Source organism: Emys orbicularis, chromosome 11, assembly GCF_028017835.1.
Source record: "Emys orbicularis isolate rEmyOrb1 chromosome 11, rEmyOrb1.hap1, whole genome shotgun sequence".
Classification (NCBI taxonomy): Eukaryota; Metazoa; Chordata; order Testudines; family Emydidae; genus Emys; species Emys orbicularis.
This window is the reverse complement of record NC_088693.1, coordinates 44,314,604-44,339,863: the sequence shown is the minus strand read 5'-3', so window position 1 is coordinate 44,339,863 and position 25,260 is coordinate 44,314,604. Positions and strand designations below refer to the sequence as shown.

General features: G+C 41.0%; 1 protein-coding gene across 6 annotated transcripts in view; it reads right to left on the bottom strand.

Moving 5' to 3' along the window:
* Positions 1-257: 257 nt before the first annotated feature.
* PLEKHA3 (pleckstrin homology domain containing A3) overlaps positions 258-25,260 on the bottom strand; it is a 31,592-nt gene continuing 6,589 nt past the window's right edge. The window contains exons 1-9 of one of the 6 annotated variants that reach the window (XM_065412916.1): positions 19,366-19,433; positions 15,524-15,640; positions 14,030-14,185; positions 11,503-11,639; positions 10,350-10,514; positions 9,085-9,128; positions 7,804-7,916; positions 5,273-5,428; positions 258-817 (exon numbers count right to left, since the gene is read on the bottom strand). In XM_065412916.1, coding sequence (XP_065268988.1) covers positions 5,301-5,428; positions 7,804-7,916; positions 9,085-9,128; positions 10,350-10,514; positions 11,503-11,639; positions 14,030-14,185; positions 15,524-15,640; positions 19,366-19,408 — 903 coding nt within the window. In that variant the 5' untranslated portion in view covers positions 19,409-19,433 and the 3' untranslated portion in view covers positions 258-817; positions 5,273-5,300. Of the gene's footprint in view, positions 818-3,287; positions 5,429-7,073; positions 7,331-7,803; positions 7,917-9,084; positions 9,129-10,349; positions 10,515-11,502; positions 11,640-14,029; positions 14,186-15,523; positions 15,641-19,365; positions 19,439-19,863; positions 20,095-25,260 lie in introns of those variants that run through there. The other 5 variants (XR_010561749.1, XR_010561748.1, XR_010561746.1 and 2 more) reach the window with 5 other exon arrangements.

The window sequence follows — 25,260 nt, the reverse complement described above, 5'->3', positions numbered from 1 at the left end:
GCTGCGTGGCTCTGTGATCCAGGATAAGGACCGCGGCATAAGTTCTCTAACTGCCGCCCCCCAGAACATGAAAACCACCTCCCAGACTCACCAGGGTAACTGGTGACTGCACTGTGTATGTGTCCTGATGCTGGACCTGCCCCCGCCTCTGTAGCCTCCTTAAGGTGACTGTCCTGTCCAATTACCAAACCCCTTCCCCCCCTTCAGACAGAATCTCCTCTAAAAGAAAATCTTGGAAACAGTACTTAACAGAAACAAATATTTTATTATGAACCGCACATGAAAAGGGGGGGGAGAAAACTTGGACGGGGGCTTGTGTGAGATGGGTAGGAAAGGACTTTTCAAACTTTGTGGAACGAGAGCCTTCTAGTGCAACAGCAGTCTGCAGGGGTTGACTGAAAGTTTTAACGGCCCTTGCCGCCCCTCCTTCTTTGGACTTTTGGTGAGGGGGGTGTGGGACTTTGTGGCGGGGGAGGGCGGTTAGAGATAGACTGCAGCGGGGCTCTGTCCTCCTGCCTCCGGTCTTGCAGAACATCCACAAGGCGCCGGAGCGTCTCCGTTTGCTCCCTCATTAGTCCAAGCAGGGTTTGAGTAGCCTGCTGGTCTTCCTGGCGCCACCTCTCCTCCCGTTCCATGACTGCTCGGTGCATTTGTGACAAGTTCTCCCTCCACTGTGTCGTCTGGGCTGCCTGCGCTCGTGAGCAGTCCATAAGTTCATAGAACATGTCCTCACGCGTCTTCTTCTTCCTCCTCCTAATCTGCGCTAGCCTCTGGGAGTGTGATGCCAGGCTGGGTTGGGAGACAGTCGCAGATGTGTCTGTGGGAATGGGAAAAAGGGAGTGAATTCCTGAGACAGATAAATGAAGTTGCTAACAAAGAACATAGTCTTTCTCTGTGAACAACACCATGCACTGCACCTTTCACATGCGCACTCAGGACAAGGTCGAATTTTCGGCCCTCGCCTTCAGTGCCTGGGGTCTTGCAGTTGCGATCTGAGAAGCGTGGCAGGACACCTCTACTTTTGTAGCAGGAAAACATGGTAAGCCGTAGACTTGTGGCAGCTTAAAACTTTAATAGTAGCACTGGGCTCCTTTCGCACTGAAAGCAATGCCACTCTCTGCTGGCAGCAATCAGGGAAGCATGAGCTCTGCCCCTGTCCCACCACCTCGCGGCTGTCCCAGGGAAAGGTCCCTGTATGCTGCCCCTCTGCCGCCTCCACCGCGTGGCTGTAAAGCAGTCCCAATACTAACATTCCCCTCCCTAATTCAAAGCAGGGCGTCATGTGCGACATCACGCTGATGAGGATCTCGGAGAGCGACAGGGGACGGATGCTTCGGGAGAGCATGCAGAAGCCAGGGCCGTATGCCGCCATGCTCTGCCGTGCTATGATCCCGGACTACTTGATAGAGTCATGGCGTGGGAACGTGTCCTACCACGGTGGACCTAACAAGATCGCCCTGCCAAGGAACCTGATGCGCAGGCTTGAGCAGTACCTCCAGGAGAGCTATGCTGAGCTCTCCCAGGAGGACTTTGTGTCAATTCCCGGACATATAGACCGTATTTTGGTGTAACTGCACTGGAAGGGACTACAGAGTGGAGCGTCCTGTGGTTGCCTAATCATGAAAATCCGGACATTATTTGATTTTTTTTACATAGTTGGGACTAAATAGTTGCCTAAGGCAAAAAAATCATGAACACCCAATTGCTGATATTATTAATATTCCTGTTGTCTTATAAATAAAAGTTTCTATGTTTAAATGAGTGAATGAAAACCCCATTGTTAACAATATAAATATTCCAGTTATGTTAAAAATAAATGTTTAGATGCTTAAAGCACTCACTGCTTGATCCTTCCCCTGATTCGGTGTCCGGGGTAACGGATGGGGACGTTTGGTAGGGGATCTCGGTAAGGGTGATGAAGAGCTCCTGGCTGTCGGGGAAATCAGCGGTGCAAGCGCTGTCGACTGCCTCGTCCTCCTCATCTCCTTCCTCATCTTCCCCGTCCGCTAACATTTCCGACGAGGAACCGGCCGTGGACAATATCCCATCCTCAGAGTCCACGGTCAGTGGTGGGGTAGTGGTGGCGGCCGCACCTAGGATGAAATGCAGTGCCTCGTAGAAACGGGATGTGTGGGGCTGGGATCCGGAGCGTCCGTTTGCCTCTTTGGTTTTTTGGTAGCCTTGTCTCAGCTCCTTGATTTTCACGCGGCACTGCGTTGCATCCCGGCTGTATCCTCTCTCTGCCATGGCTTTAGAGATCTTCTCGTAGATCTTTGCATTCCTTCTTTTGGAGCGCAGCTCTGAAAGCACGGACTCATCGCCCCACACAGCGATGAGATCCAAGACTTCCCGATCAGTCAATGCTGGGGCCCTCTTTCTATTAGATTGCACGGCCATCTCTGCTGGAGAGCTCTGCATCGTTGCCAGTGCTGCTGAGCTCGCCACGCTGTCCAAACAGAAAATGAGATTCAAACTGCCCAGACAGGAAAAGGAATTCAAATTTTCCCGGGGCTTTTCCTGTGTGGCTGGTCAGAGCATCCGAGCTCGAACTGCTGTCCAGAGCGTCAACAGAGTGGTGCACTGTGGGATAGCTCCCGGAGCTATTACCGTCGATTTCCATCCACACCTAGCCTAATTCGATATTGCCATTTCGAATTTAGCGCTACTCCTCTCGTTTTCGAGGAGTACAGAAGTCGAATTTAAGAGAGCTCTATGTCGAACTAAATAGCTTCGTGGTGTGGACGGGTGCAGGGTTAATTCGATGTAACGGCGCTAAATTCGACATAAACTCCTAGTGTAGACCAGGCCTAGGCTAATAATTCAATGAGGTTTGAGAATAGGCATTTAAAAAAAATATAATCTAAGAAACATGATTACCCTTATTTGACATCCACTCCTGGAAACAAAACACACTAAACCAACACCAAAGTATTAATGGGAGAAGATAACCAAAATACTGAAACACCTATGGATATTTTCTTAAATAAGGAGCTCATAGAACTGCCACAAACTTCATTCAAAAGTGCATGGTCTCAGATTCAGAGCAACATAAATTACAACAAACTCTACTTTAATTGTTGGCATTCATTGAGCATTGGCCTGCTAAACCCAGAGTTATGAGTTCAATCCTTGAGGGGGCCATTTAGGGAACTGGGGTAAAAATCTGTCTGGGGATCGGTCCTGCTTTGAGCATGGGGTTGGACTAGATGACCTCCTGAGGTCCCTTCCAACCCTGATATTCTATAATTTAAAAGTTAAAGAAATGACAGAGCTATAGAAGTAGTGTAGTAGTAGAAGTTTTTTCTCTACTGCAGTCTTAACTCAAAGACAATTTGGATTTAAGATTTCACTTTTAGACCTATAATGTGGACAATTTTGGGTACAATTAAAAAAAACCCAGCGAAATAGAAGAAAAATTCTCAAATATTAAGGATAAGAAAACAGTGGATTTGCATGAATGTTTAAAAAAAACCTCTGCATTTGAGGTTATATACACTAGCTCTCATCAACATGATAGATTGTGGCAACAATACGCGGATTACTGAGTAACTTCATTCATATTTTTTAATACTTATTTTTACAATTTACAAGAGTGTGGAGGTGTAACAGCATCCATTAAAGTCCAAATTTATGTACCTAATTTGTGTGTGCAAATGACTAGTTACGTTCAATTGCTAATTTGAGCACAAAATAAGGCTCTAATCCTGCAAACCCTTATACCCACACATAACTTTACACATGTGGGTAGTTTAATTCAATGGGTTGTGCCTAAGCATTTGCAAGATTGAGGACCTAAGTATGTAATTACTCATCATATTTGTGAAAATTTAAACAAACAAAAATCCAGGAAATTTAAAAGGCGAGCTTCCATTTGATTGTTAATTCACCTTCTTGTGCCTACACAAATTCAAGATGTTATTAACATGTACCAGATTAGTTAGCCAATATATGTCAAATTAAAAGGAGGTTCAATTATAAGACAAAATTTGATGCATGAGTGAATGCAAAAAACTGTACATTTATTAACCAATTGTGTAAATTAAAAACAGCAACTTTTTTTTAAAAGTACTCTATGGCTAAGACTTACAGCCCAAGTTTGTCTCAAAGTGAACATAAAAAACAAGAGTTTACAATGCAAACACTAACAACCTTATATGAGAGAGAGGTAATAGCAGGCACTGCTATACTATATTATTAATTCAGTAATTAGAGGGCCAGATTCTGATCTAATTTACAGCTAATGCACGTTTACACAAGTGTAATTGAGATCAGATTCTAGCTCTACATTTATGCCATAGTGAAGTGATATATAGTAGTCATAATAAACAGAAGTCCCCTTTTGTATAAATACTTCATAAATAAAGTATGTAGAGATACAAATATTCTAACTTACAACAGTAGCTTAACAGTCTATTTTAGAAGCAAACACTAAAATAATACTTCGTTAAAAATATGCCTTAGTTGAAATGAGCAGAGTAAATTTAAACAGTGTTGCATTAGCTATTCAGTGATGCTACACACCTCAGCAACAATTTGTGTACATCTTGAAGCCTGTAGACCTTTAGTAATGAAAGTAAGTAGAAATTTTTTATGCAAAAAAAATAAATAAATAAAAATTGTTAAATACCCAATGTTTGGTACAAATGCTTCATATGCAGATAAGTTACTTTTTATACATTTGTTTAGAAAAATACATGAGATATTTCTACTTTCAACTGGCTAAAAATAAGGATCAGATTATGTATATCCTTGTGTTTTTAAAGGAAGGTTTTTAAAATTACCATCAAGCTGCTATAGTAATCCATTAGGGACTCAATCCCTTACTTCTTACACAAGCAAAATTCCCATTCAAGGAGAACAGTGAGTGCACAAGGACTGCAAGACCGGGTCCTAACTTTGTACAAATGACCAGTTGGTCCATGGCACAAGTGACATCATACCCCCTCTTCCCCCCCCACCCCATCTGAAACCATCTTCAAGATTTAAAATCTGCAGGTTTATTAAACTATCAGACCATCACACTTTTTAGAAAAGAGATACACTTACAAATGCAGATGCCTATCTGTTAAGCCATCATTTGTTCCAAAAAAATGCACATTCAAACTGTGAAGTCATTAGGAAAATACTCTTGCAAATAAACTATATAAAGATAAAATACACTTCAAAGTTAGTTTTTACATTATTCTATAAAGTGCAGAAAAATCCTTCTAAAAGGGAAATAACTACTCCCTATAACAATAATATAATTACAGCAGCTTTTGCATAGCATTACTTATAGAAAGTTGAAAACTGCAGTTTCTTCAGGAAGAAGAGGATGGAAGAGTCTCTTCCAATTCAGGTCTTTTCTTTGAAACTGATCTGTTTTCTTCAGGAATGGTTGATGGTGCCAAGTGTCCATTGAGAGCACTTCTGGAACAGTGAGCAGGTCCTGGTAAGATATTGATTAGTATTTAAACTGTGCCCCAATTCAATCTGTTAACCATTCTGCTTGCAAATATTTCACATAGACAACATTTTTTTAAACTATTGGATGCAATATTTACATGCTCTCTATGGTCTGCATTGAATTAGTCTAGTCTATGTCAATGCCTGGGGTAATGGATGAGTAATGTTAAAAGCTACTGAGAACTACAGATAATCATACTATGCAATACACAAATACTGTAAAAGAAGAATCTCTGGGGTGCACAGGGAAATTCAGTCAAAGGAGCACAACAAAGAGTGTGTGTTAAGAATTAGTGCAGCAATAATCTTTTCACTGAAAAACTCTATTGGGACACTTCAGCCATTAATAAAGGTGTTTGCTTTGTTAAAGGAACCCAGTCTACCGCACATTATACCAGAAAGGATGTTTGTCTACCTGATCAGTAGATGGCTCATTAATAATAGATTTAAACACATGGTAAAATCAGTCAGAGACTAGTTTCTGCATTTGAAAAATGACACTTTTTCATCAGATATTTAAGCAGCTGATGAGCACAAAGAGTGCTGTTTTCCATGTCAGTCAGAATACAGGTTAATAATGGTACACTATTCAAATGTCACTCTACTTAACAAGATTATGCCAGGTGACTAATGCATATTAAGGTTACTGGAAGACATCATAGAGCCTCTGGTAAGTTCTCCATTTCAAATGAAACATCTGTTCCACTTTGGCATTTATCTAGCACCTGGAGAGGTGTCAGAGGTGGTCTATCACAGAAAAGTGGGCTGCTAACAGGTCTTTTTATTTCTATATATAGATGCACTGCTTGGAAAGAAAGTCAGGAGCACTCTTTGCTTGGTCTTCCCCAGCCCCATCCTTCTTGGTAGCTTAAATCTTACCCAGTAGTTGGCAGTAAGAAAGTACATTTTATCTTTGAAACTGTGCAAGTCTGATACAGAATCAGTGAGCCAGAATAAACATTGAACTCCACAATGCCCTTTTCCAGTCATTTTTCAAACAAGAACCGCTCTTGAAAGTGTGTAAACACTTTGTCATTAATAAAATGGAAGGGATACAGAATCCCCTACTGAAAGTTTGTTATTTTCAATGCCACCTACTGGGGAAAGGAAGGAACTGAATCAACTCTAGGAAGATGGAGCCCTTAAAGTGGAAGACAGAAAAGGGACTCTTCTGTCTAACATGGCAAAAGACAAAAACTACATTAGTGAAAAAGCTAGAAATTGGAGCAATTCTACAAGGAACAAGAACAGACTGGGATTACACAAAATAACATGACTGATCTGACCACAGCTGTCATGAGAGAAGACAGACTGGATCATCCATGGGAAGAGGAACCAGACCATGGTCACATAGGGTGGAATTCACCTTTGTTCAAAAGGACACACAAGGTGTAAGCACCAATTAGGGCTTAAGTGGGACTTGAGCAGTGCATAGGCCTTGTGTTGACCTTCTGCACAAGGGCTAAGTTACCCTCCAAGAGAGGAGAGGCTGGCCCCAAACTGGGTCCCTCTTGAAAGTGACAAACCACAGTTAATCAAGAAGAAAGCAGGCCACAGCCTTCCTGATAAAGAGAGAATGGGGTAAAAACAATTGGGAGTTTCATGGGAATACCATAAAGAGACCTTACCTCGGCATATTTTCGCAACGGGATCTAGTTATCATGGGATCATTGACACAGAGTATAATAGTCCTAGATTGTTGTTTTGATTTATTGACCATGCTGAGTTGTTTCAGAAGAGTGTTGCTCTGTGTATGGGGTGGGTAGGCACTGGTATAAACTGTTCTTTACTAATACACTGGGTTGTCCCATTCTCCTCTCAGTTCTACCAGTGTAACTCCATTCAATGGAAATTAGCTCCACTCGATGGGACTGCCCTGGTGTAACTGAAACAAGAATCTGACTCACTATAATGGTTAGACTGGAAAGAACTGATCAACATTCTGCATAGGTTTCCAAAATGTTAGTTTATATATGAAAATGTGTAGTTCAAATGTTAGTTGTTCATGTAATCCTTATGTAGAGCCCAGTTCTGCCAGATTTACTCACCTTGGGTAGTACCTTACTTTACAAATAGTACCATGGATTTCAGTGGGACTACACAAGATCTGAGATACCAGTCGAGGTGAGTAAAGGGTGGCAAAGTCAATCCCGTAGTGAATACATCAGCACTTTTAATTCATTACATAGGAATCCTACAAGCAACTTTATTGTTTAATGCAATGGCTCTGATTACATACAAAGATTGTAATTTTAGGTATTCTCCTTGCATTGGTGTTAGCAGTACAACAATTGTGATAAGTACGGTAACAAATTAAACAGAAGTACACACAGTAAAACTCTCTCTCTTCCAACTTACTCTCTGTATCTTCAAGAGGAATATCATTATAGGATTCTGTATCGGAGTATGTTCTTCTGCGTCGTTGGGATAACCGGTGGAGTGAAGAAATTGGTTCTTTTGTGGCGTTACTACTGCAAATTAAATAGGATTTATTAGTTTTACAAACTTATAACAAACATCTAGCCAGTCTATTAGCTTTTAATTTAAGATATATCTTTTGGTATTTATAGTGCTCTTATTAGATCTATCTTAAAGATAGTAAAGAGCAATACTGAGGAGTAAGCTGAAAGGAACTCCATGTGAACAGAACACGGTTAGCCTGTACAGATTTTGAAATCTGAAAAATGTGATCAGAATATAATTCTTGAAAATAGAAAAATTCAAATTGTGCAAGAATGAATCATCAAAAATCTTAGTGTTTCAGGCCCCGATCCTGCAAACTCTAATGTGTATAAGCAGGGCCGGCTCTACCTTTTTTGCCGCCCCAAGCGGCGAAGGGAAAAAAAAAGCTGCCGCCGTCATGCCGCCGCCGCCGAGGGAATCGCCGGAGGAGCTGCCGCCGGTGTGCCGCCGAAAGCCGCCGCAGTGCCACCCTTAAGACCGCCCGGGAAGCTGCCCTTTCCGGTTTGCCACCCCAGGCACATGCTTGCTAGGTTGGTGCCTAGAGCCAGCCCTGTGTATGAGTGACTTTATGCAAGTACAGTTGTCCCACTGAAACTACTTATTTGCATAAAGGTACTCACACACATAAGCATTTGCAGGATGAAGGCCTTAGATAATACTTCCATTATTTGCCATAAGATTTGATTAAACAACTTGGATAAGTTATAATAGCAATTCTGATAAATGGTCATTTTAAATGATACAATTCTACCAAAAACCATAGAAAGATTATGTACGAATTTATATTATAATGATTATAACAAACAACAATTGGATTTACTTATTTATTTTGCCAATGTTGAAGTCTCTCCTTGATAATATTTTTATATTTCTTTTTAAAACTAAACTAAAAATATATCAAATTTGGAATATTACTCAGAATAAAAATGGAAACAAACTTTACTAGTATATTTTTGACTTGTATGTAAGTTGCAACATTTGTGTCTTAATTTTGGATTTGCAAAACTATTGATATTAGATTGTTACTTTCTAAATTTTAAACCATTTGCCAACCCTGCAAATCCTCTGCATAGTGACTTCAGCTGATATTTCCCTACTGAGGGGCTTGCTGGATTGGTCCAATGAGGTGCTTTCAGAAAGTAAACTAGCCTACTTAACAGCAATTTTTATTCTTACCTCCCTGAACTGTATGTACCAGGATGGCTAATGGAGCGTTTCATCTAGAAAATGAAAGAAACAAGTTTTAAACTCTTTATCATGACTTATAAAATGCTTATACACAGCCATATACTCTATTTATACTTCTCAGAGGGAGAAGGTGATTTTTAAAAATTATTATTTAAAACAAAAATCAACCACAATTAAGGAATCTTATTTAACTATTTGAAAGAGGATAGATTGCTAGTAATGCAGGAATTTTTAAAGCACTAATAAAAGAGAACTAGTTTACTACCCAAAAATATTACCTGGGATATATACATCTCATTCTCTCTTGCCTCAAAAATTACTCAAATTTCTACTGGATCATTGGTAGAATCCACAGAAACCTCAAAACATTTTTAACTAATGCCAGATTCAAGTCTACATTATACAAAAGGATTAATCCAAGGGCTAAATTTTGCCATCTGGTATGCACACAGGGAGCCCTCTGATTTCAATGAGAACTCTCTAAATGTGCCCCAGAGAATAATTTGACCCAAATATTGATCAATAAGAGTCGCTTGGGTGGATGGGAGGAAAGGGAGGAGATCATCAGATACAGATAAATGAAAGGGAAAGACGGAGGAAAAAAACCCTAGAACAGAGTAGATCTGAGAATCCACATATATGAAATAAAATTTGACAGAGCCTCACTTATCCCAACTCCTCAACAGGAAAATAAATAAATAAATAAACAAATTAAGAATTCCATAAAGTATTTTAATCTTGCACATTATTTAACAAAAACAAACTTGTCAGCTAACGGCATATTTGATCAACCAGGATATTGTTTAAAAAGAGACATATTAACACTGGGAAGTTGAAAGGCACTTGCTGAGAGTTAAGCCACAAAGAAGTTCTCTGTTTCGATGAGTAGCCAGGTTACAGTATTAAAAGAGAACAATGAATATTTAATGTTTTAAAAAAATAACCCTGCAGTATAGGTAACAGGATAATTCAATTTTCGTATGAATGCTGCAAAGTACTGAGCGTTAATCCAGTACTTGGGTACGATTAGCATTGTCATCATCCACGGGAGAATTACTCCTACGATGAACAGTTTATGTGAAGTCTGGCAAGCAAACAGACTAGGGAACATGTCAGTAGTGATATACATTTAAGGCTAAAACTGTTGACTTCAGTGGAGTCAGGATTACACGTGACTATATAGCATATATTCTTCTACTCTCCCAATCAATAGCATAACACTTTAAAATGTTACTGTTATAAAACATCCAGACCATTTGAATAGGTGAAGGTGACACAGGAGAAACTAAGGGATCAGGATGAGGCAGTTGAAACATCTCTGGCTTAAACTTGGCATTAGCTATCTTCACACATTCTTCAAGTGTTGTAATAAATGTGTTACATGTGGCACTGAGCAAGGAGGAGGCTTCATTCATGTTCTGAAAACAAATGATAGCACAAACATCAGCAACAATGTAAAAAGAGACCGAAAATGTTACTTTAGAATCAACTGGTTTCCCAGTTAACTGGCCAAAATTCTAAAAAAATACAAGTTTGGTGACTATACTTTTTAATGGTAGCTAGAATCAACCTTATTGAAAAATGAACAAACACATATAATAGCAGAAGACTATTTTGGGAGGTTGGGGCAATACAGCAAAACACTGCAATGTTTTTCCTACTTCCTAAATACAAGGGTCTGAACTTTTAGAAGGATTGAGCAGCCATCACTTCTACTGGAGTCATCGGTTTATTTTCTATTTAGTGAAATAAGTGAATTAGAGTGGGGCCCACCCATTATCTTTCCTAGTGAAAGGAGTCTCTGCATCAAATTCAACCCTGCTGTAAGTGGGCACAATCCTACACTCATCAGTGAAGTGGCCCACCTATTCCAGGGCTGAATTTGGTCATGAAGTAGGATTAGAAGAGCAAATAGATTTCCTATGAATGTCCAAAATCAGTTTGCAGCAGTTTTCAAGACCTGGGATTCTAGTTTGCAAAGGTAAGGGAGGTTCTAGCAATGGCATAGATCACTTACATAGGAAGCAAAGCATAAAGAAACAGGATGTGTCAATTATTGTCTATTGTAGAGTTCTTAGACAAGGAGAATTCATGTGCAACCAACCCAGCCAGCTTTGCTTCTGTCTTTTAACTGAATGACTCACCTACATATCTGCTTGTTAATATGCACTCTGATGTCATCGTGCATTGTATCTATATAATATCTTTTAATGTGGACTGTATTACCATACTCCTGAACCCAGTGTATGGGCATCTGAATATAGACAATTTTTAAACGTCTATTAAACTGACCTTACGTAAATATTTTCCAACATTAAGTTGCTGATAAGGTGCATAAGGTGACAACAAGAATTTAGCATGATTTAAATAATCAGGTTCTCCAGTATAATTTTAGAAATCTGATACCTCAATGCTGGGAGATGAGCGACTCTCATCACGGTGAACAAATTCTTGTATTGTATGAACTTGCTGCATTAAGAGATCACAGTAGAGGCGAAGTTCGGACATTTTGGTTTTAAGAGATTCATTGGTTTCACTAATTTCTACAAGAAAAATAAAATAATTAAAAAACCCTATCAATCACAGCATAAGACTTATCTGCACAATTTTTACAAACAAACTGAAATTCCTTTCAAGACTAGGAAGGGATTCTTAAATGAGTTGGGAATAGTTTCACAAAGTATATGTAAATTTGGAAGGGACCATGGAGAAAGGTATATAACCAGCAAACAAGAGGTAAAATATTTTCTCATTTACCGTGTCATCCCAGGGAGCACACAATGGACAAAGTCTGTGGCCTCAACAGCTGAAGGAGGTCTGCTCCCCTCTATCCACAAGCACCTGAGGAGAGCGGTTACTCACTCAGGGAACCTTGCAAATGATAAACCTTCAGACTGGCTACAGAGGATTACCAGTCTTTACCAAGAAAAACTAGGGAGGCAGAAATGGGGATTATGGAGAGAAATCAGAACAATGGCAACCAAATGACTCCCTAACAGCTACAACCAGCGTTTTGAGGGTGGCAGATCTAGATTGTTTAAGTTTTAGCCCTTTACGTAACTAAGAGCTCTCCAGCAGCAGGAACAAAATACTATTTTTCCATCATGTTTGCTGCAGGTTTTGTGTTAATTTCATATTTCCTATGCTGTATACCCTGGCATTGTAAACAGTGTTAATAAATGCTGTGACAGTTCTCCCGACTGCCTATTTAAAGATGTGCCCGTTCTGTCTTTACAGGCCTTTTCTGCACTACAGAATTACAAGATAACATTCTCACTGGAGCTGAATTCTTGGTATTGCTGAGAGAGGTTTAGTGTATACAAGCCTCCAGTGGCTTCTGATTTTCTGTTTTGTTTGTTTGACACCATGACAGTTAAATCTGCTGCTCAAGTTTTAACTAACAGAGGTAAAAATGCTGGAAACCACCAGAGCCTTGTCTAAACTAGGGCTCCCACTTGTGCTGGTCCAGCTAAAGGAAATATATTCCAAAAATTCTGTAGCACAGACACAACCTAAATGACACAAAACCAAAAGGTGTATAGCCATTATGAACAGAGCTGTTCTGATCACATTAGCTGGGCGGACAAGACTGTGGGCTGAATCACATCCTCTGCTTTTCGAAGTGGAAGGCAGGATAATAAAAGCTGAAACTCATGTAATTTCCTTGTGCTCTTGCAGTGGGTCTGATTTGGTCCAGTGTTTTTTAAGCTTAGACAAAGGACATAAGGAAACCTTTGTGTCATTCCTAGATGAGGCTGGGTGACTGCACTACTGCAGTGCAACTTTGGTTGTCCATTCAGGCTGTCACATGGGCAAGTGCTGAATACACACAGAACCACAGCACAGGGCAGAGAAGCATGTGATTGATTTCTATATTCTTCGTGAGATAAGAATATGATTCATACACAGATGGTTCACCATTGTCTTGGGCAGATTTGAGATTTGGAATACCATTACTACAATGTATGTAAGCAAGTACTATTGCCCAAGTTTATGGCTTGGCTTTTCAAAGGGGCCTAAAGGAGGTAACCCAGGGACTTCAGTTCAAAATCCCAGTCAACACATCTGCAAGTCAGATAATTGTCAATAAAGGGGCAGATCCTCACCTGGTGCAAACTGACATAGTTTCTTGAAGTCAATGGAGTTAACGCTGACTTACACCAGCTGTGGATCTGACCCTTAGTTTTTAATAGCAACATTTCTATGATTCTGGTAGGGCCAATATCTGGAACAAGACAAATCTGAACATAACATAGAAACCCAAAACAGGGAGTGTAATAAAACTCAGGAGTAGTAAAGTGAAGTCAGAAGCAAGTTGCACATGAGCAATATAAGAAGTGATTTGACCTACCTGATGCCATACATTTACAATATTTTAAATATTTTTCCTTGCTCAGATATATCTTTGCATAGCCAGTCAGACATCTTCCAGTCAGAAGCTGCCAGCGTACTGCAGAGACACTCACTGGGCTAATTAGACTGGCAAAATTCATAATTCTGAGGAGCAATGCCAGCTGGGAGATTTTTAAACTCATCCATTTCACCATGTCTAGTGATACCTTTCGATCAAAGTACTATATTTAATTAAAATGAGCTCATATTTATACACACACACACGTAAAGGGAATTGGACTACTCAGAGAAATACAGTAACAATAATTCTTCCTTTCTGCTAACTTTAGCGAAGGCTGATCAGTTCTTTTCCTGTTCCCCTTGGAAATTACAATTTAAATATAAACCAGAAGTTATTATATGCACACAACAGGGATTACATCCATAATGAAGATGTATCAATATATTTATCGATATATAAATTAGATTTATATCTTACATAAATAATACTAAATTCAACCACTAGAATGGGACAAATTAAGAACCATCTTAATCAAAAACAATTTTATTAGATTTCATACACTTTTAATGGTACAAATACCTTTTTCTTTTTTTGTTCTGGTGTCTGTCAAACAGGCTTTAGAACTACCCAGTGCTACCAGCCATCTCTGCCTCTCAGCTGCATTAACTGCTTTCATATAAAAATGCTGTTCCCCTGGGATGATTAACTCCATTCTTGTGTTGTCTGTTGGATGAACTAATGATAAAAAGGGAAAAAAGACTAATTTTGCAAAAGATAACTAAACCAGTAAGGTTACTAATTATCAAATACAGACCATATTATTTCAAGTTATTTACATATTACAGATTGCATCTGGTAAGAAACGGAAGCTATTCAAAACAATTTTAAACATTGTATGAATTTGATATTCATGAACATAATTGACTAAGTAATGGCTAGAGCCAGACACAGTGTGGACAGATACTGTGCAAAATTCCCTCAAAACACTGCCAAAACATTCCTCGCCCGAAATACCACTGTTAGTCTAGTCCTGATTCAATCATGCCAACCTGAAGATTTTTGTGATGTGGGCAAATATCTCTGAAGGACTAGACTAAAAGCAATCTCACTTTCCTTTCTGATGCAACTTTCTGGGCTCTGTGTCAAAGTCACCATCCTCCCAAGCATGAGAACAGAATATTACTCCACTTAGAGCCATCGTATTCAATACTACAACTTTAATCAGCCACAGATGTCACAAAGTACCAGGCATATTTCTCAACCACAGTACTCCCAGGTCTAGGACTGGACAGCCCTGGGTACATGACAGATGGAATTAATCCCAAATTACTGGCATCTATCTATTACTGTTCCTCCATACTATAGAAAATGAACAAGCAGACAAGAAAGGGGGACTGAATGTTTCAAGAGATTAGTAATGAGACATAAGCCTTTCACTCCTAGGTCACTGGTTTCAACCTAGGCACTGGCAGTAGTAACCAAAAGTTGTTGCCATCCGATAACTGCTTGCTGGCCTACGTAAGAGAAGTAGATGGACTCGGTCCATTTTCTAGTGATCAGGTATCCACATCACAAATACGTCCACAAAGGTGCATCAGAAAAAAAGGCCAAAGGCAGAAAGTAATGGAAGTAATAGCACCCACCAGATCACTGCTGTGGCTTTCCCAGCAAACAATTCCTAACATTCAGCATTACCTCCCTCTGAGTTTGGGAGGGAGAAGAGCTGTAGCTATGGTAACAGCTTCAGATGCCTTCATTTATGATATTTCCAATGTAAGACATAAACAGAAAAGTTCTTAATACCCTAGGGTTTATATGGCTGTTTTTAAACCTCATAAAGGAGCAGTAAATATCATAACCTTTTTCATTATTATTTTGCTTCAGAGTTCATGTTCAGTAACTAATTGGGGTTGATGTAGCAAGCACATCTGACTAAACATGTCTAGATGTGATTTTTCCCCTTACCTTTTTTAAGCATCCTAGAAATTAATGATGCAAAAGTGGTATTAGGTCATCTTGTTCATCCCCTTGCCAATTAAAATTTCCTCTAATAAAAACTTATTTAAATCTTACCTTTAATTTCACATACTGCCATCTTTATACTTCCTTTACTGCCTTTGCAAACATCATCCTGTGAATCATAGTAGGACAATATTCCATTGTCTAAAACAAACCAGCGAGGCTGCCAACCTAGGAAGACCATAAATATGAGAGAAAAGTGTTATACTAACTGTTTAATTGCAAATGCAAGTTCAATCAAAAGTAAAGCTGTTTGTCTGTTAAACCATTAAGAGAAACAGGATTTACACAGATGCAAATACTACTGTGATGTTCACAGGAAGTAAAAGAAGCATCTTTGTTTTGAAGATCAGATGTACTGTATACACGAACTATTATAAAGATATTTTACACTAACTCTTTTTGCAATATTTCATTAGCAATAATATTCCCATTTACATTATCTCCCAGTTTACAGAATAATGATATTTTTAATTTAACTGCCAAAAGTATCCTATTTTGAAGTCTTGTAAATCACAGACTTCTTGAGGACCATCATCTTTCAAGTATATTCTTCAGTGGGCCTCAATAAGATTAAGATCAACTACATAATAAACCATTAGGCTACAGTCTCTGCTCCCTACAGTACTACACACTCTATTTCACACTTCCTAATCTATAGATCCCGCACACTCTCTCTCTCACACACACACACCCTCTCATGCACAAACACAAAAAAAGGTGGTTTCTACCCCATTGCTCAAAAATGATTTAATATCAGAACACTATAATGGAGTCATCTACTACTAAGACCTTGTCTATACTAGAAAGGGTTTGCCAGCATGGCTATACTAGCAAGCCTTCCTAGTGGAGACGCAGCTTATATTAGCAAAAAAAAAAAAAAAAAGAAGAGAGTTCTTTTGTTGGCATAGTTTATACCAGTTCCGTGAATGAAAAAGACACACCGGCAAAGGGACTTTTTTGCTGGTATAACTGCATTTACACTAAGGCTTTTGCCAGCACAATGACCTTGGTTAGGGAGTTTACTTCTTTCATGCTACTAACCAACATAGGTATGCTTGCAAAACTTTTACATGTAGACCAGGTCTCTAACTTCACTACTTCTGCAAAATATATTACAGTACTTATATGCACTAGTACACTATGAAGTGTTATCCTAATATTTAGGGCTAAACTAGAGTTATCAAATACATAAATTATATGCAGATACAGCATACTTGATTTTATTAAAGCTCTTTTTATAGGCTAACTTGCCAACTCATAAAACTCTGTACTTCACAATAGATATCCCAGTCATTAGTGCTAATTAACATAACTCACCCTACTACACTGGCCCATTTCAAACTATGTCAAAAACAGCAGATATTTCGTAAATAACTGAAAACAAAATAATAAGTCAGTGTAGCACAACAAGAACACCAGTTCAACAGAGGATTGGGACTGGGGAACCAGGTAGTAGGAAAAGGTGATGCACTCTGTCTCATAGTGCTAGCACCATCTTACCAGTCTACTAAATAGCCACTTTCTGGTTATCTATGAATTAGAATGGCACTGACTGTGGTGCCATGAACCTACTGACCTAAAGGACAGTGCAGTGCACAGCATGGATGGCTGCATTATTCCACAAGAGCAAACTGAAGCAATCCAATAGCAGTGGCTTTGAAGGGAGGAAGCTGAATCATATACTGACAAGCTTCAGCTAGAGGTCTGATCCTTAGAGCCCTGCACAGATACAAAAATGTCTGCAGATATCTGCAGATTTGCAGGGCTCTACTTACCGTGGCAGGGCTGAGGCTCCAAGGCACCCCCATGCGGACCCTCCACCTGCCCTCCAAGTGGCAGGGAGCCTGGGGAGCAGGGACACGGCCGGGGCTGCTCTCAAACACACACCCCGGGCAGGTGAAGGGTCTGCGCCGCGGTTCCTCATAGCTGGCTGCCCAGCTCTTACCGTCAGAGCCCTGCGCGGATACAAAATTTGTATTTGCACCCACGCTGCTATCCGCAAAAATGGTCCATGGATATAAAGCGGATACCCGCGGATTTGCAGGGCTCTACTGATCCTGTTCCCATTAAAGTCATTATGAGTTTTATCATTGATTCAGTGGGAGCAGAAGCAGGCCCCAGTGCTAGGTGCCACATCTTCTGGACAGGGAAAGAAGAATGTGTACCAGAATCTTTATGATATGGTCTACACTAAGGCTTTTGCTAGCACATCTACGTTGGTTTAATTTTTTCCCCCAACATAGAAATGCTGGCAAAACTTTTACATATAGACCAAGCCTCTGACTTCAATACTTCTACAAAATATACTACTGTACTTATATGCACTAGTATACTATGAAGGGTTATCCTAAATATTCAGGGCTAAACTACAGTTATCAAATAAATAAACAAAATACATGCACATACATGCTTGATTTTATATCTTTAGGATGTTCTGAATCTCATCCACCCACCTCTGTACTGTGAGCTAAATAGGTCTGACAGCTGAAGAAAATAAATAAATAAACAAACAACCTAAAATGCAGTATTGAATACTAGGAGAAGGATACCAGTAGCAACAGATTTAGAATTACAGAGGCACATCATTATGTACATTAAAAAGACAGAAATTACAGTCAAACATGACTACTTTTTAAACAGAATGACAGAATTGGTGGATAAAAAAATGCAATAGATGCAGCATCTAGATTTTAGTGAAAGCACTTGATAGCATCTCCCAAAAAACACTGCCACTTAGACTTGAAAACCAACTGAAAGAACTAAATAAACTGCAGTGCACGTGTCAACTTTGGAGGAAGATGTTTGTAACGGGGTATTGCAGAAGCTGGTGATAGGTCTAGTTATATTTAATATCTTCATTAAAGATACTGATGAAGTGGGCGAGATTATCATGACAGGAAGGGGCAGCAAACAGCAGTGAGAACAATTAATAACTCAAAGGATTCTAGACAGGTTACAAATATAGAAAGGAAATAATAAATGAAATTCAGCCAGGAATAACAAAAGTAAATACATCAGGAAACAAATAATCCATAACATAGACATTCTATAGGAAGGAGAAACTTGGCAAACATTAACCCTGAGAGAGACTTACAGCTAAGGGATATCATTGTGTTATTATTATTTACAACTTTAACATAGTACTCAAAAGAGAAGATCTCACAGTACAAATAAACAGACATGATCACTTCCCCTCCAAAAATTTACAATCTAATGTCAGACACCAGCAGAATTAAGGGGGCCACAACAGGGAGGAAGGAGATAGGAGCAGAAGGGCAGGGTTAATAGCAATAAGATTGCCGGCTACTCAGCAAAAGGGACATGAAAAGCCTGGTGGGGAACTTTGTTTGTTTGTTTATTTTTGATACATTAATTAGAAAAGTTTGCAATGCAGGATGGCAGCAAAAAGGGCCAAAGTAATCTTAAGTGGCATTTGTAGAAGGCAGGAAGGCAATAATCCTCTATACAGGTGTGGCAAGACCACACCTGGAATACTGCAGAGGGCATTAGGAGGCCAGCAACAAGAATGGTTTTGGGGCTAAAAGGAATTGACTTGAACAAAGACTGAAAGAGCTAAATACGGATAGCTTGGCTAAGTGCTGGATTTAAGAGACTTCTATTAAAATTTAACTTTTAAAATTACCGACATTATTGGCACCTTTTAAAACATGATCTTATTCTCTCCCTGACTTGTTGCACAGGCACAGGACATTTTGGTGTACAGCCTATCCCAGGACTCCTGGGTCAAGGCTTGCAATTAACAGTAGCAGCAGGGATTCGGGACAACAGGCCAAACAATCAGGAAGAACAACAATTAGACTCATTATAGCCTGGCCAATTTGTGGTATGTCTATTTGATGCACTGTAGCATAGTGGGAGCATGCTTGACAAACCTGAGATCATCCCAACTCGCAGATGAAATGCACATATCTTCATAGGTGACAGCAAGAGACAGCATGAAGAAACAATGGTCCCAGATCTGTGTTACTCCATTTCTGTGTTTAGCACAGGCATGATAGTAGGGAGGTGCAAAGATAACGTTACCCCATCTTGATGTCTACTTCATACTGGGATTGTTCAGGGACCATTTGGGGCCTGGTTCGGTCCCCTCTGGAGTAAGCTAGAGCAGTCTCAGTGGTGCTCTATCTTACACTCTATTTCTCTTGGCCCTTTATATGCTGCAGGGAACAAAGAATAGATGCACCTGCTCCTTCCTTCATAATGCAAACTACACTGAGAGATGGGAAGAGGGCATTGTAGAGCTGCTCTGACACCTCTTTGCCAGCTGGCTTACAATCCCCCCCTTACACTGGGGGTATTCCTCTGATGTCATTTATACCTGTCACATTCTGGGGTGCAACCTAGAACATCTACCCTGCAACCGTGGGTACCTGACAATGATTGGTTGTTGTAGCTCCCAACCCGGTCTGCTCACAAACAGCATGAAAGTCACACCCTGAGTGTCTGTGTATAGCTGCAGCCCTGGTCCAGCAACTCTGACCCGAGCAGTCTGTCAGCAACACACCAGCCACATTCTAGCTTCCAGCAGCCTTAGTTACTACTCGCAGGGTGACGCCAACACACTCCCAGTCCCTAATTTTCCCCAAAACATGCATTCTGCACTGTCCAACCTTCTCCTGGACAGTTCTGATATTATAGGTCCATTGCCCCTGTTAGGGTTGCCAACTTTCTAATCGCACTAAACCAAACACCCTAACCCCACCCCTTCCTTAGGCCATGCCCCTGCCCCACCCTTTCCACAAGGCCCTGCCCCCTGCTCACTACACTTCCCCACCCTCACTCACTTTCACTGGGCTGGGGTATGGGGGTTGGGTGCGGGAGGGGGTGAGGGCTCTAACTGGGGATGTGGGCTCAGGGTGGGGCCAGAAATGAGGGGTTCAGGGTATGAGAGGGGGCTCTGGGCAGGGGTGCAGGCTCCAGCTGGGGGTGCAGGCTCGGAAGTGGGGCCGGGGTTGAGGGGTTTGGGGTTCAGGAGGGGGCTCCAGGCTAGGGGGTGGAGCACAGTGGTTCAGGGTGTGGGAGGGGGCTCTGGGCTGGGGGTTGGGTCTGGGGGTTGGGGGAGTGAGGGCTCCATCTGGGGGTAAAGGCTCTGGGGTGGGGATGAGGGGTTTGGGGTGCAGGAGGAGGCTCTCCGTTTGGGGGGGCTCAGGGCTGGGGCAAGGGGTTGGTGCTTGGGGTATGGGCTTACCTCTGGCGGCTCCTGGTCAGTGGCGCAGTGGGAGTGCTAAGACAGGCTTCCTGCCTGTCCTGACTCCATGCTGCGCCCCGGAAGCGGCCAGCAGCAGGTCCAGCTCCTAGGTGGAGGCGCAGCAGGTGGCTCTATGCACTGCTCTTGTCCACAGGCACCGCACCATAGCTCCCATTGGCTGCGGTCCCCGGCCAATGGGCGTGCGGAGCCGGTGCTCTGGGCGGGGAAAGCGCGCAGAGCCTCATGGCCCCCCCGCCTAGGAGCTGGACCTGCTGGCCGATTCTGGGGTGCAGTGCAGTATCAGGACAGGTAGGGACTAGCTTGCCTTAGCTCCACAGCACCGCCGACCAGATTTTTAACGGCCTGGTCGGCGTACTGACCGGAGCCGCCCGGGTCCCTTTTCGACCGGGTGTTCAGGTCGAAAACCAGACACCTGGTCACCCTAGCCCCTGTAAGGGGTCAATATCCAACAGCCTGCTACTTTAAATGGAATTACCAAACAGCTCAATTTAAACACAACACTGGGTTAGTTTGGATTAGAAAAAAACAAGTTAATCTAACTATAAAGAGAGAGATTTTAAGTGAGTACAGGGATAAGGTATTAAAGTCAGAAACAGTTACAAGAGAAAAAGAGATAAAACACTTTCTAGTAGCTGAATTTAACAAGCTAGACTTTGTTCAAGTTAAATCCTTACCACGGGTTCCCAGAAACATTGCTGCCCAAATTCTCAGGTCAGGAACTCCCCCAAAGTCAAAGGGTTGGTTTCTTTGTCTTTTTAGGTGAAAGAGAGAGGGGTAGAGAGATGGAGATAACCTCGGGTGGTTTTGCCCCTCGTTTTTCTAGTTCAGTCACCCTTTAAAAAGCATTTTCCTAAGGGTTACCTCTAGATAAAGTTCCTTCCAGCTGTGAGGACGGAGAAATGGGATCTCATGGTGAAAGAGATTCCATGTTATTGCTTGCTAAAATGAAGAACTGCTCCTGCTCCCCTTCGTTGCCAAAGAGTGGCCATTTGACCAGTGATTGCCAATCAGCTTTGATGACCAGGGCTGTCCCTAGGGGGGTGCGGGGCCCAGGACATTAGAAACTCTGCACCTATCTGCTGAAGGGTGCTCCCACCCCCCAGCCCTGCCCAGGTCCCACCCCCACTCCACCCCTTCTCCCAAGGCCCCGCCCCACCCTGTTTCTTCCCGCCCCCACTCAGTTCCGTCCCCATCTCAAGCTTGCTGCACCCTCGCTCCTTCCTCCTGCCCCCCAGCGCCTCCTAATGCCACAAAACATCTAATCCATGGTAGGCACTGGGAGGGAGGTAGAGGTGCTGATTGGCAGGGCCTGCCGGAGGGCAGGAGGCGCTGGGGGGAGGGGAAGGTTCCGGTAGGGGGGTTCCTCCCCACCCCCCACCCGCCTGCCACTCGCCTCCCCGTTCGCCTCCTCACCCCACTCGCCCGCCCGCATCCCACCTCACCTCCCTGCCCGTGGGGCCCCCCAAAACTCGGGGTCCGGGACAGTGGCCCCGATTCACTGTACCCAAGGGACGGCTCTGTTGATGACATTTGGTTAGAGGTGTCAGCTTGTCCTTTGTCTTTGAGAAACGAGTTTATCCCCTCTTCCTGTCCCAAGGACCCTGTTTACTACATATATGTAAATTGAGGTAAAAATAAATCTTTGTTTAGGATAGACATGTTTAACAGCTTCTGCCTAGACAGGGCTATGTGGGTTTGAACACGTGCCAACATCACCATACAAGGGGAATTCATAACTTTACATAAAATGTTACTACATACATTTCACCATGATATTATTGACCAATTGATATTGATATTATTCGTTTTCAGATGATACCTCACAAGGCATATTTGGTACAAAGATTATTACAATAATGCGTAGGTGCGAATGCAGTGGTGTATTCAGTCACACTACTCCTTCTATGTAAAATAAGATAAAGAGGGTTCATTGGAAGAGAGAATAGGAACCATGATTTTATGATTCACAAATGAAACCCGTCACCCCTGAACTTCAAATGTTTAAGCAGGAGAAAAGGCAGCAGATAGGACATACTCCTATGGTCTCTTCATATTATAACAGTATTTGACTCTAGTGAATGTTTGATCGGTCCTTTTAATCTGTAAGAATATCCAAAAAGAACTAAGTAATTACCTCTGTCAAACAATAAAAATAAGAAAGAAAGAAAGAAAGAAAGAAAATCATGATTATCTTGATCAGTTGCAATTCAAAAGTTTTCAGTTTCATTTACATCGAAATATGCAGTTTAAAAAATCTCTTTCTAGTTTATCCCCATAACACATTTTCTGCAACTGCTTTTGAGACTACATTGTATTTATCTTTGAACTATGTGAAGAGCACACGAATCCATGATCTGCTGCATGGACTTGTGTTGATAAGAAGGGACCTTGTAACAGAAGATTATTCTGGCCATATTTGATCCTTGATGTCACTGGCAATGCATATAAGTAAACAAGAGAAGTTTATGACAGTAACAAGCAAAACAAGAAAATGTTTTATCTTATAGTAAACCGGGTGACATAGAGAGTACCCTGTGTGTGAAAAAATATGTGACAGATTGCGCCTTATATATTGCTGGATGCGCATACAATGTTTAAACTAGAAAAACAAGCTGTATTTGTTTTTGGTTTAGTTTAAAAAGGAGGATTGTATAATAATACATAGTAGACTGAAAAATAGTTTGCAATGGTTTGGCAACATTACAGACTAGACAGAAATCTTAATCAATCCTCCATTGGGGATCTAGATGCATTTTTTTGTTTAAAGTTGGTAACAACTTTTTCTAACATAATTTGAACCTGCTGATTTCAAAAACGGTTGTTACCAAGTTAAATTCTGATGTTTAGACCCTCAAACTTGCATAGAATAAGGGAGGCAACAGCCATTAGAAAGAAACTGCAAGATATCATATACAGAGAGGCCACTGACAGAACTGAGTTCATCTTTCAGTCAGGATAGACAGTATCAGTCGTGTGGCAAACCAAAATCCAGAGGTCACAGAAAGCAAGAGCATCTGCAACTGATATATCATGAGTGGCAAGCTGTAGTGATCCCAATAAAGATACCAGCATCCATAATACAAGACAGTCCAGTTCTGTGAAACCTATGGACTGGAGATACTGCATGTTTAAGGGGTTTCTGTGAGGGAACATAGTTGTCAAGTGATCATGTCAGAAGTTCAATCACACGGACCCTGATCAAAGCCAAGAGTGGTTCAATGGCATAGGAAAGAAAGAAGGTGGAACTGTAGGCTTCACCAAGACTTGCTCAGACCTCGGCAGATGAGCCTTGTCTTACAACGTGAAAGCCCATATCACAATGGACAACGAACACTAGAGCCATGTTCCCTGAGTCTGGTGCCAGCGCTCATGTCATTGCCACCAATACCAGGAGACTGCCTGGAGGCAATATTCTGTGGCTGCACAACAGGGTGCAGAAGTCCATGATGCAGGTGCAGAATAGCATGAATTGTTTGTATAGGAGTATGCAAATGTACAGAATCGGAACAAGCTTGTGTCAATGTACTGACACTTAGTGCTTAAGGACAGTATTATCAAATCAGTATATGTGTTATAATAAGGGACCTAATAAGATATTGATTCAATATGCCATGGAATACAAAAGTTTCTCAAAATAGAACATTAACATATGTGCATAACTTGTGTACATTAAAATGTTCACTTAATGTTAGTAAAGAAAATATTTTCACTTATTTTAAAAACATTTGTTTTCTGATTCTGTGCTGTACTTCTGATAGTTAAATCAGCTTGTACACTTTTGTCTCAAGGTGCTAATGCTCATGTTATAAGAGCCATGTAAACACGCTCTTTCATGGTTGTATAATGTAATAAAATATTTTTGGTATCTCTTGCAAATAAGAAACTGAAATTCAATAGCTTTAGAACAAGATACAATCTGATATTTTTGGACTACAAAAATATTCAGTGGACTGACAAAAAATGGGCACAAAAAAGCTCTATGACTGATTTTTCCATAGGCTTTCACAGAGATTTGTTTCCCCTTTACATTCAGAATACTGTGAATTCCTGGAGTTCTAGGTTTTTCAAAACCTGTCCGAGACTCTGCCATAGGCAGACATCATGCGGAGTAATGTGAATGTTCCATGTGTAGTTTGTCGAGCTTGCATAAGTGCTTGCAGGTACTGGCTCGAAAATAGCTACAGTGTAACTGAAAGATTTAAAAATATGTTTTCAGTTTATTTAATTTGTGCATTTGACAGCTCTGTGTATAATCTGTTTTACTAACTAACAATAGAGGAGAAATAGTAATTGTCATCTGTTTATGTCGATCACTCAGATAGCAATAAAGGAGGAAAGAACCATAAAAAAATTGTGAGGCCCCAAATTTAACAGTGGGATTCTGTGCACAGATGTACTGTCTGTAATTAAGTAATATTTCAAAAATAGAATAGATTTCAAGTTGGCAGTATCCATTAAACAAGAACTACATCTTAAGGAAACCTGCCCAGTAATTTTTCATTTTTGTGCATGAAAAAGGGGTTATAACTACAATCTGACTAATACTACTTCAAAAAGA